At 43.7% G+C, this 18,042-nt stretch overlaps 1 protein-coding gene across 1 annotated transcript in view; it reads right to left on the bottom strand.

Moving 5' to 3' along the window:
* FNDC1 (fibronectin type III domain containing 1) overlaps positions 1-18,042 on the bottom strand; it is a 126,841-nt gene that overhangs the window by 14,514 nt on the left and 94,285 nt on the right. The window contains exon 15 of the mRNA XM_073337819.2: positions 13,961-14,069. Within this exon, the coding sequence (XP_073193920.1) occupies positions 13,961-14,069 (109 nt within the window). The remainder of the gene's footprint in view (positions 1-13,960; positions 14,070-18,042) is intronic.

Here is an 18,042-nt window from a genome sequence, read left to right as displayed (position 1 = left end):
AAACCACCACAAACAACAACCACCAACCGGCATCTTTAATGACCATAAGTGTTTGGCTCTTGATTTTGCATCTCATCCAAAAGTATCCAAAAGTAGCAAGTATCTCCAGAAGCACAGTGCCTCTTAAAACCATCTGTGACCAACATAACTGGGTCAGTACTTGCTCTGAGGGAAGAATGCCACCAAACCCCTGGATTATTTCCCTCGATAATCTCCCATTCAAGCAGTAGGCCAAACGCTCCTTAGCTTGTGAAATCTTACAAAAGCACTGCGTCACATGCTCTGACTGCCGGTCACGGCTACATACAAGAAGAAAAAGGCTAACTCACTATGAAAACAGAATTCTACCCCTACTTTCCAAAGTGGTGACAGCAGAGCCAAGAGAGGTCAGCATGGGAGAAAATCCATAGGAACCTGTGAATCAATTATCTTTGGTGGAAACTGGCAGTCTGTGTTGATCTCTTCCCCCCTCCCCAACCTTGCTAAATACCTTCCTCTAGGCTTCCATCCTACTATGATCCTCTGTACTTTCCAGTTCCCCAGCTCCTCTTCTCATCCTTGACAAACCCATGCTCACCTTCTGTGCCCTTCTCTCCCTCCTCTTCCCTAAGAGACACTCCCCCTCTCCTCACCTCTAAACTTGTTCTTTAATTTCCCTGGGCGGGGGGGAGTGGGAGTTGGGTTGTGGGGACTGTATGGTACATCCCTCTATTAGCACGTAGTGGAGGAGGCAAGAAGGAAGGGAGTTCCCCTTGCAGGGACTACGAGGCTCACAACAACAGTGGAACTATCCAGCGTGGGCTGAACACTTTAACAAATATAACTGACCTTGGCCTTTGGGGGTGGGTTGTTAACCTCCCACCCTCCTTGAAAGTAACCAGTTTTGATGTTTATCACACATTGGGCCATCCAAAGGATTTTAGGGAGGGTTAACAAGAAGATTCTTTGGGATACACACCAAAGATAACTGGCTTGTTTTACCTCAGAACTCTCCCTCTGCTAGCCTCCTGCTGAGGAAGTGAATCCCATTGTCTTTCAGTCTGACCACAGTGATCAGTTTGCTTCAGTTTAGATGGGCTTATATTAAGGTCTGCCTTTGCAAGGAGCAGGGCAAGAGACTTAATGTTTTGAAAAAGTGAAGAGAGTTTCTCCTTTACCAGACCCAAAGCCTGGTTTCCATAGACCCCGCCAACTCATCAGGGATGACCATTTCATAACTGTTTAGCTAACTCTTCTGGTCCGATTGGCTGCTTAGAGGAATGTCAATTTATGCCCTAACATATATAAAAGCCTTGGAGTAACAGATACATCTTGTGGCACAGGAAAGTGCAGATGGTCAAAATGTAGCGACATTATAATAAAAGAGGTCATGCAGCTGGACCATGATGATTTCCTTTAGAGTGCGTTGGCAGAGAAGGACAGGCAGTATGGGGCACTTACACAAAATTAACCCACGTTTTACTCTTGATTCACAACATTTATTGTCTTATTTATGGACAGAAATGGAAAAAGGGGGCCAGATTCCTGCTGCAGTCAAGATCCACCTTTGGATTATAACCTATGACATCTGACAACAGCTTTCAAGGGAACTCAGTGCACTTTGGTTACACACCTTCTCCACCCCAAGCACAGCCTTTATTGGGGCTGGTAAGGGATATGGCACAGGAATTGGCTATACCATTGCTACACTCCTTGGAGATGCCCCCATACTCAGGAATCCCCAGCAGAGGAGAGCTGGGTAATTTCCCCATTTTTCCACTGCCTGCACGATAGAAAGGGTTACATAGTAAATTCAGAATGCAGCCTGGGTGTGATTCCAAAGAACATTTGTTTCCTTGTCCTCTTTCCCACAACACTTCTCTCATTTATGTACAGCAGCCCTGCCCACACACACCTCTCTTCCAATAAACACCCTCCGACTGGACTTGTAAGGAAAGAGAATCCCATCGTATCCCTACCCCCAAAACTGGAAAGAAATAGCAAACTCATGAGGATGAAGGAATTGTGAGCGTACCAATACTCTGTATCACCATGCATCACACATGTGATCTCTGGTTACATATTTTGAAATCTGTGAGCATTCCCACAAGCAGAAGGAGGAAGATGAATGGGGCTGAGAAGAAGAGAAATCATTACTTGATTAAAAAGCCTTCTTCAGCCTAACATTAGCCCTTCATGATAATTTAAAGTGTATCAGATGCCAATTCTCCCCTCCACTAGTCATGCTTATGGTATGAAGCATGTTTCTGTCCTTATAAGCAAGAAGGGAAGGTGTAAGTTTAACAAAAGTTGACATGTTCTCAGTTATCCTCACATCAGCATGCTGCATCCATGTTGGAGACTTCAAGGGTTTCTCTACTCCATGGGCAGATCCTCAGCTGGTATAAATTCTCACAGCTCCACTGTGGAGCTATCTATGACAGTTTGCACCAGAGGAGGATCTGTCCTATATCTCTGCTGCATTTGTCTCTTTCCTTTCGCTGAGGTCAGAAACCAACAATTTTTGGTCCACTCTTGTAATCTGCAAACTGTTCTGAATGTAGTTAATGGCTACATGATGCCCACAACTGCAATACCCACTGTGGCAAAGAAAGCCACATGAAAGGCTGGAATTCAGGAAATCTGTGCTTTCTCTTCATTCCTAACGCAAGCCTTTTATTGTGGAAATATTTGCCAGTGATTTAAATATAGGCCCCACTTCCTGACTGGGGCCACGGAGTGTTCAGCACAGCTGAGAGGGTGGGGGCAGGGGCACAAAGGCACCCAGGGGGCTTGTATTTACTGAAACAGTTAGCTCAAGTTAGTACACTCAAGTTACTCCACTCAAGTGAAACAGCACTGGAGTTACACAGAGCAATTAGATTAACAGTTGATGAGTCATCATAATTCAGCTGCTGCATCCTCACTGCATTACTAGTTCCAGCATCAGCAGCACTCAAGCTTCAATCCACATCCCGAGGGGCCAGTTAGCTTGAGCTGAAAGCACCACTTAAGATTTTGATAGGTGATTGGGAGTCAGGTTGGGGGGGAGGGATAGCTCAGTGGTTTGAGCATTGGCCTGCTAAACCCAGGGTTGTGAGTTCAATCCTTGAGGGGGCCATTTAGGGATCGGGGCAAAAATTGGGGATTGGTCCTGCTTTGAGCAGGGGGTTGGACTAGATGACCTCCTGAGGTCCCTTCCAACCCTGATATTCTATGAAAACATGAGTTATAGCTCAGGCTATCACTGCACTGAAGACAAGCTTGATATGTGTTCCTTTAATCCTGGGCTTCCAGCTTGGTTCCCAGGGTAAATGAGAACTATGAGAACCTAGTGGCTGCTTTAATTTACACAGCCTGCTAATGGTTCCAGAGGCCATTTCAGCAGCAAAGGGCAGCCCCAGCCACACCCACTGCTATCTGGTCATACTTTCTGCACCAGAGGGAGGGGCTGGGATAGGACCGAACTGATGGCAGAACACCAGCCAATTATCCCTCCCCAGAGGCCACCGAGATGGCTTTAAGCAACTTTGTTCTGGGGTGCAGTACAAAGCTGCCCTGACATTGCTCAGAATTTGGTCCAACACACACAGTAAAACCAGAAAGAGTGGTTTCCAGCCTATTTATCTTTAGTAAAGAGTTAAATAGGGCTGTCAATTAATCAGAATTAACTCAAGCGATTAATGCAAAACAAATTAACTAGATTAAAAAATAGTCATGATTAATCTCAGTTTTAATCGCACCGTTAAACAATAATAGAACAGCAAGTTAAATTTATTGTAAATATTTTGGATGTTTTTCTATATTTTCAAATATATTGAATTTGATTACAATACAGAATACCAAATGTACAGTGCTCACATTGTAGTATTATTTTTTATTGCAAATATTTGCGCTGTAACTAGATGACAACCCCTTGCAGTTTTTGGCAGCCAAAAACATAGGGATACCAGCACCTGCAGTACCACATGAAATTTGTACCAAATAACATTTTTAGTCAGAAAGAGAAAAATAATATTTTGTCCTAAGGAAAGTCCTTTGAGAATTGCATCTAAGATCAGGGTCAATTTACAATAGATAATAAATAAAATACAGCTTGACATGGCTACAGAGCCTTCTATCCAATCTAGCCTATTAGTTCATTTTATCATCCATTTATCGTTTTGTTATTTAGTGTTATGGCCAACTCATATTCCATTTGATATATAATCAATGTATGCTAAACAGATTTAAGTTGTAGAATTGTGGAAGTATAAGACTGACAAGTATTTAGGAGCGACGAGTGTGTATTAGGTATACAAGTAAAGCATGGCTAGGATGCAAGGCCTATAGGCTGAGGCCTGAAAGATTTTAGATTAGCCTTATTAGGCCATATGCTTAAGAACATGAGTGGATTCTTTTATAAGAATAAGGGGAACTAAGAAACAACCTATGAAAAACAAGGCACAGATGGGGTGTGGAAGCACAGATAAGGAAATGAAGGTTGAAATCCTCACGTATATGCATAAGGTGTTAGGCATGGTCAGAACAACAATATAAAAGAAGTTCCTTCATTGGGTAAAAGTGGGAAGACCACACAGGAAACCCCAGCAGGAACCATCCCTCTATTGATGATCATCTGTTGAGATAGCCATCAGACCCTAGAATATCTCTGAGGTTGTGAGTATGACTACAATCTTCGTCATGGCATGGAGTGCTTTATCACAGATTTCTGCAAAAATCAAGCTGCCTGTGAGCAGCTTGTTCCCACCGCTGTACAAAAAAACGAGACTAGGGAACATTTTTGTAAGTTACACTAAGGAAATATTCTGACTCTGTGTCACTGATTTCTCATTCACACAAAAATAGCCCTGCAAGGTACCGCATTTCAGCTGCCACCTGCTCAAAGGGGCAACAATATGTATGCGGTAACTAGGCAGGACGACACATGATAACCATACACAAACATTTAAAGGGTTAAATACTAAGGGCTGGATCATGCCCCCATTGAATGCAGTGTGGATTCCCCTAGTCCCCAGTGCAGGGGGTGAGAGGGTCAGCCAACATCCCAATACCATTCCTAGTTCTCCAGACTCCCACAAAGGTCCCTCCCCAGGGCTGAAGATCTTCAGGTGGGAAGGGAATAGAAGAGGTTGGGGGGGGGCAGGGGAGGAATGGCATCAAAGGGGATGTGCACAGTTCCTCAACCATGCAGCCAGCCAACTCTCAGCCTGGGCATGCCCATAGTCTCTTTCAACTTCTAGCTTCTGGATCCCCTATAGAAGCCTCCATTCCTGTTCCCAGCAGGAGTTCAGGGTCCTTTTTGTGTCCTATTACCTCTAGTCCCTGGCAGTGCTCTCCAGGTCCCACCACAGATTGTTGGCTGGGGGCAGCCTTATAGGGCCTCTTGCTCATATCAGGCTTGAAATGTTGGTTTGCCTCCAAAACAGGAGAGGGGAGGCTAGCCACTACCCCAGGCTGGTACCGCTTGCTACTGGCACTCACTTACACTCCCTAGTCTCTTCTCCTCCTGGGCAAACTTCCTCCCTTTCCTGTGGCAAGATTCACCTTTTTAAGCTCCCTTTCTCCAGGTGGAGCATGTGCTGCAGGTTCACCTAACTGGCACTGCCTGAGTGCAGGGGTGCTCGTTAGCCATTCTACCAGTAGGATGGGAGCATGTCCCATCATCCCCCAAACCTTGTGAAAAGTCAACAAAAACATGACTGGAGCCGGAGGCTGCATTATCTCCTCTGCAGCTTCCTGTGAAACCTTCCTTTAGATGGGAGCTTTCATGGGCGGCAGCTGGCACAAGCAGCCCTGGCAGCATGGCCTAGGGGAGCAGATCTGCCTCTGCTGGGAGACAGGAGGTGCAGGGGATCCCAAAACCAGTGTGGGGACAAAGGACCTGTAGCTAGAGAGGCCTGGACCCCTGCAGATTTCAAGGGAGCATCAACACATGCTAGCTCCACCCCTCTCCCCAGCGATGGAATGATTTGGGGGAAAGGCAGTGAAAGGAACCTCTTGGAGCATTGGCAGGGATAGGCAAGATGGAAAGACAAGGCCATGTTTGACTTTGAATATACACGTGGTAAAAATTAATTTCCTTATGGAAATACATCATCACAGAATAATGCAAAACAAGTGATGTGTTCAAGGGCAACTGCTGACGTTAGTCCCAAAGGAAATGCCTTACCATGACTCTCTGCAGGGTTATGAAACTAACCCACCACTCGTGTTTCAGTTATATTTTATACTTCTAGAGCACATGGAGTGATCTCAGACACATACACACAGCATATAAATAGGAGGGCAAAGGGAGCCGTTAAAGGCTTGGGGCCTGATCCGAATCCCACTGAAGCTAATGGATCTTTCAAATGACTTCAGTGGGATTCTTTCACTATTTATCCAGAATGCAACAGCTTCAACAGAGAGAGAGAGCAAGCAAGGGACTGACTCTGCAGCCTGGTGATTAGTGCACTAACGTGGGTGATACAGTCCCCCTCCCCCAATGACTTTTTAAATTAGTTACCCACAGCTTCAGCAAGAGAGTCTGAGGGAGCCCCACATCAGAATACCCTACAGCCTGCTGGCTAGAGCACTCATTTGAGAGGTGGCAGAGTCCTGTTCAAATCTCTTCTCCCCCTCAGACAGACAGGGGACTTGAACTGAGGCAGGGGGTTCTCACGTCTCCCAGGTGAGTACCCTAACCACTTGGCTAAAAAGCTATGAGGCAAGTTTTCTTCATCTTCTCACCTTCCTCCCACCCTGCCTCCTATAAATACAGTATGGGTGCCAGTTCCCAAGAGAGCATTTGTTTCTGAGAATCCCAAGCAGGGGGAGCTGCCACCCTATCTCTGAGAGAGGCAGGGCTTAGCACACACCCTTGGCTTGGCAACTTCCATTGGCTAGTTTAGGCAAGGAGCCTCCAAGCGTGCTGGCTTCTGTGAATCCCACTCTCAGGTGTCTCTCTTCCCCCATTCATCGTACAGGGATTGGGAGCCTAGGTGCCAAACTCAGGCTTTGTGAATCCCAGGGGTTTTGTAGGCCCTTAAAAATTAGATTCTTTGTGAATCTAACCCTCTGTGGCTAAGTTTACCCATCCATAAAATGAGGATAATATTTAGCTGCCTCATAGGTGGTGAGGCTTAATTTATGTTTGTAAAGTACTTTGAGCTCCTCCTATGAAAGACGAAGTATGAATAAGGGCTGGAATTAGTAACAGGGGGTCTGGGATCAGAAAGATGGGCCTTGAGGAAAAAGAGGAACAAGGGGAGGTGATAGAGGACCTGGAGGCTGTGACCCTGGGAGCCCCTCAATGCCAACTGACAGAGGCATATCCTAATTCACATCGGGTCTGACATTGCTCCAACTCACTGTTGTCATAACCTGTACCTAAAAGGAGTCATGTAAGGTGTCACATGCAAACTGGTAACGTGCTGGTGTCATTAACACTGTCGTGTGAGATATGTACGATCTCAGAAGGTCTTTGGCCCAGTCTGCCCCAGACAAAGGGATGTTGTTTCACTTGCTTTTGCCTGTTTCCAATGTAAACTGAGCCAGGTGAGGCCAGAAACAATGGAAGCAGGTTTACGTACAAGGTAAACAAAGCCACCAAACTAGCAAGTGGGGGAGACATCCACTTAATGATCACGCCATGAGGGGTGAAAGCTGTACCCCCAGGAAGCCTCCCTGGCTCTAGAAACAGAGACAACGGACCTTGGGGAAAAGAAGCAGAAACAAAGCCATTTTGTCATCCATCACTCAGTGGACCCAAGAAGACAGAGCACTTGAAATCTGAGAAAGGTGGATCCTTCGACCCTGGGGACTGAAGTCTCTGGGAACTGCCTGTAGGTGAGAAACCTGTTCAGACAAAGACTGTAACTTACTAAAGTTAAGTTGCAGTCAGTATGTTTTGTTTGTACCCTTTCATATCTCTTTCACTCTCACTTGAAAGCACTTAAACTTATTTCTTGTTTTATTACAAAATTATCTCACTGATGTTATATTGAAATAAGTGACAGTCTTCAGCAAAGCCAACAGGCTGCTATGTGCTCTGTGTCTTTGGAGGTAGCAAACTTACTAACTTCTGTGAGTGTCCAGTAAGAGGGACTGGATACTGAAAAGGACACCTCTGGGGAACTCAGGAGTTGAGGTTCACTGATCATTACCTGCAAGGCAAGGTTTGAACAGGCAGAGTCCTGAAGAATTTGCTGGCAAGGCAGACAAGCTGGTGTGTCTGGGAGCTGACACATAGCTTAGCTGCGGCAAAGCTCACTCTTGCCATGGCAGAGCGGAAACACAGTGGCTCACAGTTCTAGGTACACTGAGCAAGATGTCACAGAGGCAGAGAAAAGTGCTTTAGTGCGGAAAGGGAGTTGGAGCAGAGAGCACGCTGCTAAAAACTGACGAGTCCCAGCATCCTTTGTGAAAGGCTGATGGGCAGTCCGAGGGTAGAGGAGCTATCAAGACAGGTGGGCTGAGCCTCTGAGATAGTTTTAAGATTTATTCATTCATGTCACACGGAGCCTGATCCTGCACTCACTGAAGATGATTGGAGTTTTTCTATTGGAGAAGCTCCTGTTGACCTCAATGGACATTGAATCAGGCCCTTCATTAGAAAAGCTGGTTATATTTGGGGTTTTTTGTTTTGTAAAACATTAGAACAAGTTGAAAATTTCTAAGATACTGTAGAATTTTGAGCTGTTTGGGGTTCTTCCAAGCATGCTACCCAGGGTGTGACAACAACTTTAAATCTTGGTCTGAAGCTGATCCAGGATTCATATGCTGGACAGGCCGTAGTTTGAACAGCATGACAGCCTCTCATATGGAATGCTGAGCACCGATATCAACATTGGTGTACAGTAAATCTTACTTACTCAGAGATTTCTCATAAAATGCACACACTATTGTGAACACACAGGTTCCAGTCTAATTTCTTCCTCCAGTTCATGTTTTCTCAATTAGATACTTCCCACACAGCAGTTATGGAGATATTTTTAAGACAAAAAAATACATAGTCAATTCAGTTTGTGAATTTGGAGTATGTAAATGATATTGGCTGAGGCAGACAATTTTTTGTATAGAAAAGGATCCACTTGCTGTGCCCACAGGTGCTAGATGCGTCTGTTAAAACAAAGTTCCTCTGCAAAGTGCATAATGGAGGCCAAGTCTCAGAACAGGGTTACAGAAATATACGCTGTTTTGCTTAGGTTAAAAATTCATAGAACTGTTTCACTAAGAATCTCTAGAACCTCAAACCATTGGAACAGGCACTTGAAATTTGGCAAGGAACTTGCCCTGGTGTCTAGGATGTGACTTTTATTGTTCTTGTGAAAAACTGTCCAAATGTGGCCACGGGATGAGCTTCTGAAGATCTCAGTTCACACTTGCTCAATAAAGACGTGTTAGAACATGGAAGCTAACTTCACTGAAGATTCCATCTATACAGAGCATGCTCCAGCTCAGAGCTTCAGCAGCTCAGCAAAATTCTCCTTGCAATGGCTGCTCTTGACATCCAGGAGCCACTCTGATGCTGGGCACTGGCACTGAGAGCAGGAAAATGGTCTCTCTGGTGCTTTCAGGGTTCACCCTGCCGGTGCCCAGGCAGTGTGGAGGTGGAGGAGAAGGAAGCAGCTTGACTTGAATGTAGAGAGGTGAGGAGATAGGCCTGGAGGGTAGAGAGTGGGGAGACTGGGACAAGGGGCCAGGATAAGGGCATAATGAAATGAGGAGCCAGAGGAAGTTGGAGGACTAGGTCTGGGATATGGAGACAAGTGGGAAGGAAGAGGGGTATTGGGACAAAGAACTGGGAGGGGACTAGAATGTGGCGCTGAAGGTGGGGAGACTGGAGACTGGGAGCTGAGTGAAGATTGTAGTGGGGACTGGGAAAAGGACAGGCTTGAGGAGCTAGAAGCAGAAGAGGTCTGGGTTGACAGGGGTCGGGGCAGAAGGGTCTGTAACCACTAGAGTACACATCCCTCAGAACCTTGGACGAGAACCCAGGACTCCTTAGCCTCAACTTTCCACTTCTGTCTAGCAAACAGCTGTGAAACCCACTGACATAATGTGTGCCTCACCTCCCTCTAAAACAGTGGTTCTCAAACAGGGGTTCATGAACTCTTGGGGGTTCACAAAATGTATCAGGGGGTTCTCAGAAAAAAATTCTGTAATGGCAGACAGAGCTGTCCCTCGGGACCCCAGGCGCCGGGGCCCGGCAGCCTGAGCCCCGTGACCATGACTTCCTGGCAGAACAAGTTTAAGCTTTGTTGTAGTCGTGCGTTGTTAGGCTGGATTTCTCAAGATCCGAATGCTTGTGCGAAGAACTCTTTATTTGAGTTGGCTGCTTAAATACCTTCATGCTGTTTCATGTCTGGTACTCCTTGATGAAACATGTAGGAGGCTTAATCGAAGTGATATGAGCTACAAAAGTGAAATCTTGGAAGAATGTTGCCATTTTCATTATTAATTTTATTACATTATGTAATGATAAATTATAATGTAATAGTAAATAGTGTGTGATAAGCATGTCATAAAAAAAAAACAAATTATTTCCAAGATCACAGCTTCTATAATTTATGCTCAGGTAAGGGAGAAAATCCCTGGAAATATTCATTTTTAGGAGGGGGGGTCACAAGATTTGATATTTTCGTGAAAGGGGTTTGTGGGTTGTTCAAGTTTGGGAACCACTGCTCTAAAACCTTAACAGTCACCTCACTGACTTTTTATATCTAGTCTCTCAACAGATCGGCACATCTGGCCATGCATGTGGGAAGTAATGCTGCCTTGTCACTATTAATGTTTTGCGTTAGAGCTCAGGTTTATGAAGATGGGGTATATATTGCTTTTTGGTGCCTTGGGAGATGGAAGTGAATGTCTTACTCTGTGGGTCATCGACAGTATTTCAGGCAATACGAAGGTCGAAAGGAATGCACAAGTCGTTCCCATTAATGTCTTATCTGCATTCTTTTAAGGGTTTGGGTGGATGGTGTGTGCTTCTGCAACCTTCATTGCTGCCAAGTGAAGTTTTTGTTTGCTGATTTCTTAGGTTCTTTGTGCAGGGTTGGAGAACTTCAGTGGATAACTCCCCAGAAGGCTGCACCGGCCTGGGAATCAGAGGGAGAAACTGTGCTACTGAAGCGGCTCCTGATGACACTGACCCCTCTGAAGAGCGTGGGAGGCTGGGATGTTCTTTATGTCTACAATAGTTTAGCTTTGTTTAAAAGTTACTGACAGTAAGTGCACCAAGAGCACCACTCCACGCTGAGCAGTGACGACATAACCTGGCAGCCAGAGGGAACTTCCATGAAGGAGTGTCTCATCACTCACTTCCCAGAACACTCTGTAGCCTTTCATGGACTTCTGACAATTGGATACAGCCAGGAGCAGCTGCAGCAGCGGGGTGTGCATCTCTGTGTTACACCAGCAAGCCTGCCTATTGCACCCCCCTTTCTTCTGGGACTCCCATCCTTTCCTGTATGAAGCATACCTCTAAACCTACAAAGATGCCAAACTAAGGCACTTACCTGTATAACCACCACCATCTTGACCAACACCAGAGATTGAACCATTGTCCTCGAGAACTAAAAGCATCACTCTTTCCTGCTTGTGCTAAAGAGGCAGGCTCTCAAATTGAGAGCTGTCACAGATTTACATCCTTTATGGATGAGGCTCAGTGGGGGTTGCATAATGAACACTGACTAGTCGATTACTCAAGTAAAGGGATTGAAATGTGTATTTTGGTGATTCAATTTACAGATGATCATAATATAAAATCTGTTTTAAAGAGGTCTTCTTGCTGCTTGAACCACATACAACCATACTATGCCTCCAAAATAGATTACGAGCAGGATGTGAATCCCATGAATTTTAGATTACTAGTTTAGACACTTCCTAGTTTAGCTAGAGGAATAATTGTTAGCCCTTTAGTAGAGCAGTAGCTGGAGTAGGACTTGACACACACTTTCCCAAGTGGATTACACACTATTTTCTAATCAGCAGTAGAATACCGGTGATCAGAAATCCTGCCGTCTATTCCTAGTGCTGGGAGAGGAGTGTGGTTTATAGTGGTTAAAAATAGGATAATCAAAACTGGTTTCATCATTCTGAAAGGCAGTGTGATGCAGTCAATACAATCTGGAGGTGTTGAGTTAGAGACCTCCAGTGACCTCGCATAAACTCATAACTAAGTCTGACAACTTATTTCAAATAATGGATGGGGATGGAGAGTGTTCAACAGCTCTTCATTAACGGTCTCCTAGGTTTTGGTTCCTGGTTTCAGTCATTAATAAAGGCAGTGAATTAAAACAGCAGTTAGAAGAAGCGACAACTGAATGCCTGGCCTCCTCTTTCACAGCTCAGAAAACTTTTCCTTGGACTACAAAGGCATTTGATAAGAAAGTCATTACTATCTCCTTCTCTCCCCATCCCCTGTCTGCTCAACCCCGGAGAGAGTAATGATATTTGTGCCATTACAGATTTGTCACCAAATTCAGTGGGATTGCGTGGGAACATATCTTTTCCATTATGGCTACAATGTTATAAAATGCACTATAGACCAACACTACTGATGTATAAGGCTCCGTCTACACGACAAGCACTTCAGTGGCACAGTGCAGCACTGCGGCTTCGTTGCTGTAGCATTGTAGACACTTTCCATATCAACAGAAGAAGTTTTTTTCCATTGGATGCAGTTGATCTTTGAGAGGTGGTAGCTAGGTCAATGGAAGAATTCTTCTGTCAACCTAGCTGCAGCTAAACCTGGGGGGGTGGTTGACCCAACCATGGCATTCAGGGCATGACATTTTAAACAGCACTGAGAAACGTACCTAGGTCAACCTAACTTTTAAGTGTAGACCGGGCCTAACTGATACTCTAGAAATCAGCACACAAAGAGCAACAATGTGGCCAAAGGACAAGTCCCAGGGTGTTTCAGGGATACAAAGTAAGTGAGACTAGCCACTGGAAAACTGTCAATGTAGGTAATTCTGAATGCTTAGTATTTTCTCTGTATCAATTCATTTTTTTTCAAGCCACCGTGAAATGTTCAAATAGTGCTCCATGTTTACAGTCTATGCTTTGGTTTTTGCCATTTCAATGAGATCTTTACAAAATACAGGTTTAATGTTCCTGTTAAAGTGAACTCTGTAACACAACCTTAAGTCTGGTGCCGTTACCGTTGCACCATTTCATCTCAAGAAAAGTCACTACTTAGAGAAAACATATGGGCCTTGTACTGTGAACAGACAGGGAAAGTGAATTCTAGAGTTGAACACCCTGCCACAAGCCCCCAGATGGCTACACCTGGGGCCTATGAGCTCAAGCACCTCAAACAGAGAGATGGTCTTTCAGGTAATGAAATCCCAACCACATAGGGTGAGATTTTCAAAACTTCCTAAGGGAGTTGGATGTTCAACTCCCAGTGAGCTTCAGTGGAAGTTGGGCATCTAGCACCCTTAGGTATTTTTAAAAATCCCTCCCATAGAGCTTTATAGATTACCACAAACCCTTGAACTGCAGCCAGGAGCGAATAAGGAGGAAATATACACTCACCCACAACCCTACCATATTTCACATGTATATTCTGAAGCTTGCATAGGTGCCCTTGACTTTGTAATTCATTCTCCCATTTATCTGATAGAGCCAATGTGTAGCATGATGCAAGCAAGGCTCCTGTCTTTCATTATTTTATTTTTTTCCTGAACAGGCTGCTTGGATTATGTATATAGCTTGCACATTCATTTCTGGGCCAAGTCTTTTTATGCTGATATAGATCAGCATATCAGTATAGTTAATATGTATTGCTCATCCATACATGGGCAATGTGATGTCTTATGTACTTATAAGTAGATGCATGATTTCTAAAATTTGATTTGATTAGTTCTGTTTGGTCTAGATTTGCTGACAGATTTGTGCAATTCTACTAAGACCACCAAAATGACTAACAACTAGGGAAAATTGTTTTAAATTAACAACAGTGTTCAAAAAGAATAGACCAAATTGTTACCTTGTATTTGGCTTCAGGTTCTCAATAGGTAAATGAGTAGCCCCTGCAGTCCTGGTTGACCACTTGTTCCTTATAAAGTCATCATAAGATGCACTGTAAACCAAGTAACCTGCAAATGGAAGAGAGAAAAGCAGATCAGCCAATGAGAGTTCTATGTTTCAGTCAATGATACCTTGAGGCTTAACTACTTTGACAAATTCTAAGCGTCAAAGAGCAAAGACATCAGAGCTTTCTATGGCACTGCTTTATACAAAGCCTACCCTTTATTCTCTCAGTCCCTCTATGTATCTGCATTCTTTAAAAGTGCTATTTTAAATTACAAAATTGTTGACTTTTCCAAGGAAATTGGTTGTTTTTTTTCAGAGCCGGAGCTTGCATTAGGCCACTTTCATCTTTGGTGTAACTATGTTGAAGTCAGTGGAGTTAAACCAGGGATGAACTGGACCCATTATGTTTAAATAACACTTCAATTGTGACACAAATTGACTAGTATGAAATAATAGACAAGGTGAGGCTGAAACTTCTTCCTCCACTATTTTACTTTAAAATGTGTTGCATTTTAAAATGAGGAGGAAGATCCTCAGCTGGTGTAAATTTTTATAACTTCACTAACTTCAGTGGATCTAGTACATTTGCCCTGAGGTGTCAAACTCAGTCTTGGTATAACTCCAACATCTTGCTGGTAATTACATTACAGTGAAAACCTTTTATACAGAGGGAGACAAATCTGTTTCCCCACTATTATTTCCCCAGATGTCAATAGTAAAACTCCCATTAACATTAATGGGAGCAAGAGCACACTTATTACTCACTCTACAAGGTAATAGTGTGATATGCTTCATGCTCACTCATTCTGGAGCAAATGTTAATTTCAGCTCTGTAATGGGCAGCCTGAACATTCTACATTAGAACACTGCATGGAAATCCCATTGAGGTCAATGAGTTTTGCATGAGGATCAAGTGCAAATATAAGCCATAGAGATCCAGCGTGCAGATCAGACAATAGGATTTTGCCCTATATTTGAAAAAGAACAGTTTCCAACATTGGTAAAGATCCTGCGTTGGTATTTAATGTGTGTCAGGCTTTTAAACAGAAACAAAAAACTCTAAGAAAAAGAGCAGAAATGGAATAATTAAACTCTGGCAGTGTCAGCTGCTGGGCCTGATTCTCCTTGGCATGACTCCAGTTTCATGCTGGTGTGACTCTCTTGAAATCAATGGAGTTGCTCCTCTTTTACACAGTGTGTAATACAATCAGGTCCATGATGTCCTCTTCAAGGCTGCCATTTTCAAAGAAGCCTCAGGGAGTCAGGTGCTCTACTCCCATTGAATTTAAATGGGAATCAGACACCTAACTCCCCTGGGCTCCTGTGAAAATCTCAGCCTAAAGTCACGCACATTTCCAGACATTCTCATTAGCCAATCCAGTATATTCCTGATTATCCGAACTGCATGGGGGACACAGACTTTGGATAATCAAGCGAGCAGGGGCCATTCAGGCATTCAGCAGCTGGGCGGCCTCCCCTGCGGCTGAGGGCTCGTCCTCCTCTTCCTTACAGTCCTGGTTGGGGATCTCTGCTCTGCCCTGCTCACTCATTCCAGTGACAGCAGAACTGAAGAGGGCTCCTTGCGCTGCTGCAGGCTGGTGACACCATCCTCCTCCTCCTCCTGGTCTCTGCTCTACCATGCTAACCTCCACATTATCTGAATCCCTTCTTTGTCTCCCAGCATGAAATACACAGGTGGCAAGGAAGGGGTTCAGTTAATAAGGTTTCAGATAAATGGGAGTATACTATACATAGATATCATGCTGTACACATATTGAGAAGCAACATTCCTTAAAGTCAATCTGCAATTCATAGGTACCAGTCAACCTCTGACTCAAGTTCCAGGCTACCAACAGGTGCAAAGTGTCTGAGAAGCACTCAGCATATCCATTTCTGACAGTGACATTTTCAGTTTAAAAGTGACACAGATCCACTTTCTCTTTCCATTGACTCAAGCTACATTAATCAACCTTGAACACGGTTTACATTCTGTTCCGCATCGGTATTACATAGTTTTCTCTCTGGCTTCAAGCCAGCACACCTGTGGGTTCTCTTGAAATTTTGATCAAGCTGGGGTGAGAGAGGGAAAAATCAATCCTCTACTAAACTAGCTCAGTCAATTCCCAGCTGAAGGAGAAATAAAAGGAAAAGCGAGTGCCTATGTGGTCTTGTTAATTGGGTAACAAATTAAAAAATATGACTAGTAACTTTGGGGCCATGAGCAAAGATTTTGAACATCTAGAATTTCTTTCCCCCACCCCCACCTTGAGTAAATTTCCTTAGGCATAAAGAAAAATGTGTTTTTCATTCTGTCCCAAACGAAAGCGGTTGGTTAAAAAATATGCAGCAAAAATTCATGGGCAAAACCCAGAAAAACCTTTCAAGCCCTCTCCATTCATCACAAAAAGAGGGGAAAGGGAGAATAAGCTTGATTATTTAAAAGTCCTTTGAAGTGTGCCTTTAACAATCTCAGAGTGCCAGACCAAGACATTATGACAAGCTATATTACAGAAATGAACAATCTGAAGCATGGCTGTGAGAAGAGTGAAAAGAAAGACACGTTGCCAACTGTGTCCACATATCTATTCAGGGGACACCATCATAGGGCCTCATCACATCAGCCACACTATCAGAGCCTTGTTCACCTGCGCATCTACCAATGTGATATATGCCATCATGTGCCAGCAATGCCCCTCTGCCATGTACATTGGTCAAACTGGACAGTCTCTACGTAAAAGAATCAATGGACACAAATCAGATGTCAAGAATTAGAACATTCAAAAACCAGTAGGAGAACACTTCACTCTCTCTGGTCAATCGATTACGGACCTAAAAGTGGCAATTCTTCAACAAAAAAACTTCAAAAACAGACTCCAACGAGAGACTGCTGAATTGGAATGAATGTGCAAACTGGACACCACTATATTAGGCTTGAATAAAGACTGGGAGTGGATGGGTCATTACACAAAGTAAAACTATTTCCCCACATTTATTCCACACACACACACACACACACAGAGTTCCTCAGACGTTCTTGTCAGCTGCTGGAAATGGCCCACCTTGATTATCACTACAAAAGGTTCTTCTCTCTCTCTCTCTCTCTCCTGCTAGTAATAGCTCACCTTAAGTGATCACTCTGGTTACAGTCTGTATGGTAACACACATTGTTTCATGGTCACTGTGTATATAAAATCTCCCCACTGTATTTTCCACTACATGCATCCGATGAAGTGAGCTGTAGCTCACGAAAGCTTATGCTCAAATAAATTTGTTAGTCTCTAAGGTGCCACAAGTACTGCATCTCAGAGAAAGGTGCCAAGATGAAAGTGCTTCATGAAACACAGGAAAGCCAAAAAAATGCATTGGACATTGTCAAACATTACTTATGTGACATATTGCTCTGAAATTAACATAATTAGTGACATTGTGGGTGATTTTTTAAGTGAACAGTGTGCAGATAACACTGAAAAATGAAATCCTTTATTTATCCACTGACCAGGCACAGCACTGCCAGTGGAAGCTTCCCTACCTTCCCCCACCACTGCATATCAGCAATATAAGGCTAGCATAGTTTTCGTGACCATTCACTTCTTGGCCCCTCTGTGGAGGGGCTGCCAGCAAAAGAGTGGGTCAAGATTCAGCAACAGCAGCAACAATGTAAAAACCAGTACAACAGCACTGTCAGTTTCTGACTCCAAATCATCTGACCCGCTGTCGAGTTGGGTTTTGCATCATCTCCAAATACTTCTGTTGTTTACATATCTCACTAATTTTTTTATCAAGGTTAGAGATTTGTATTTCAAATTTACATTTTTTTTTGCTATAATGTGCTCTAAAGACAGTGAAAAAGATCCAGTTTAATGTATTTGTTTAACCGCCAACCGCAGCATGTCAGATTGGCATTTGAACAAACTTTAACTATAATAAAGTCAACACAGTTTGGGTTATGTGTTCCACAGGAGTTAACCAGCTCCATTTCAGTTTAACTCTTTTTATTTATATAAAAAGCTTAAATTTCTCTTTTCACTCAGCTAC

This window comes from Lepidochelys kempii, chromosome 3, assembly GCF_965140285.1.
Source record: "Lepidochelys kempii isolate rLepKem1 chromosome 3, rLepKem1.hap1, whole genome shotgun sequence".
NCBI lineage: Eukaryota > Metazoa > Chordata > Testudines > Cheloniidae > Lepidochelys > Lepidochelys kempii.
This window is presented reverse-complemented; position numbering and strand designations above follow the sequence as displayed.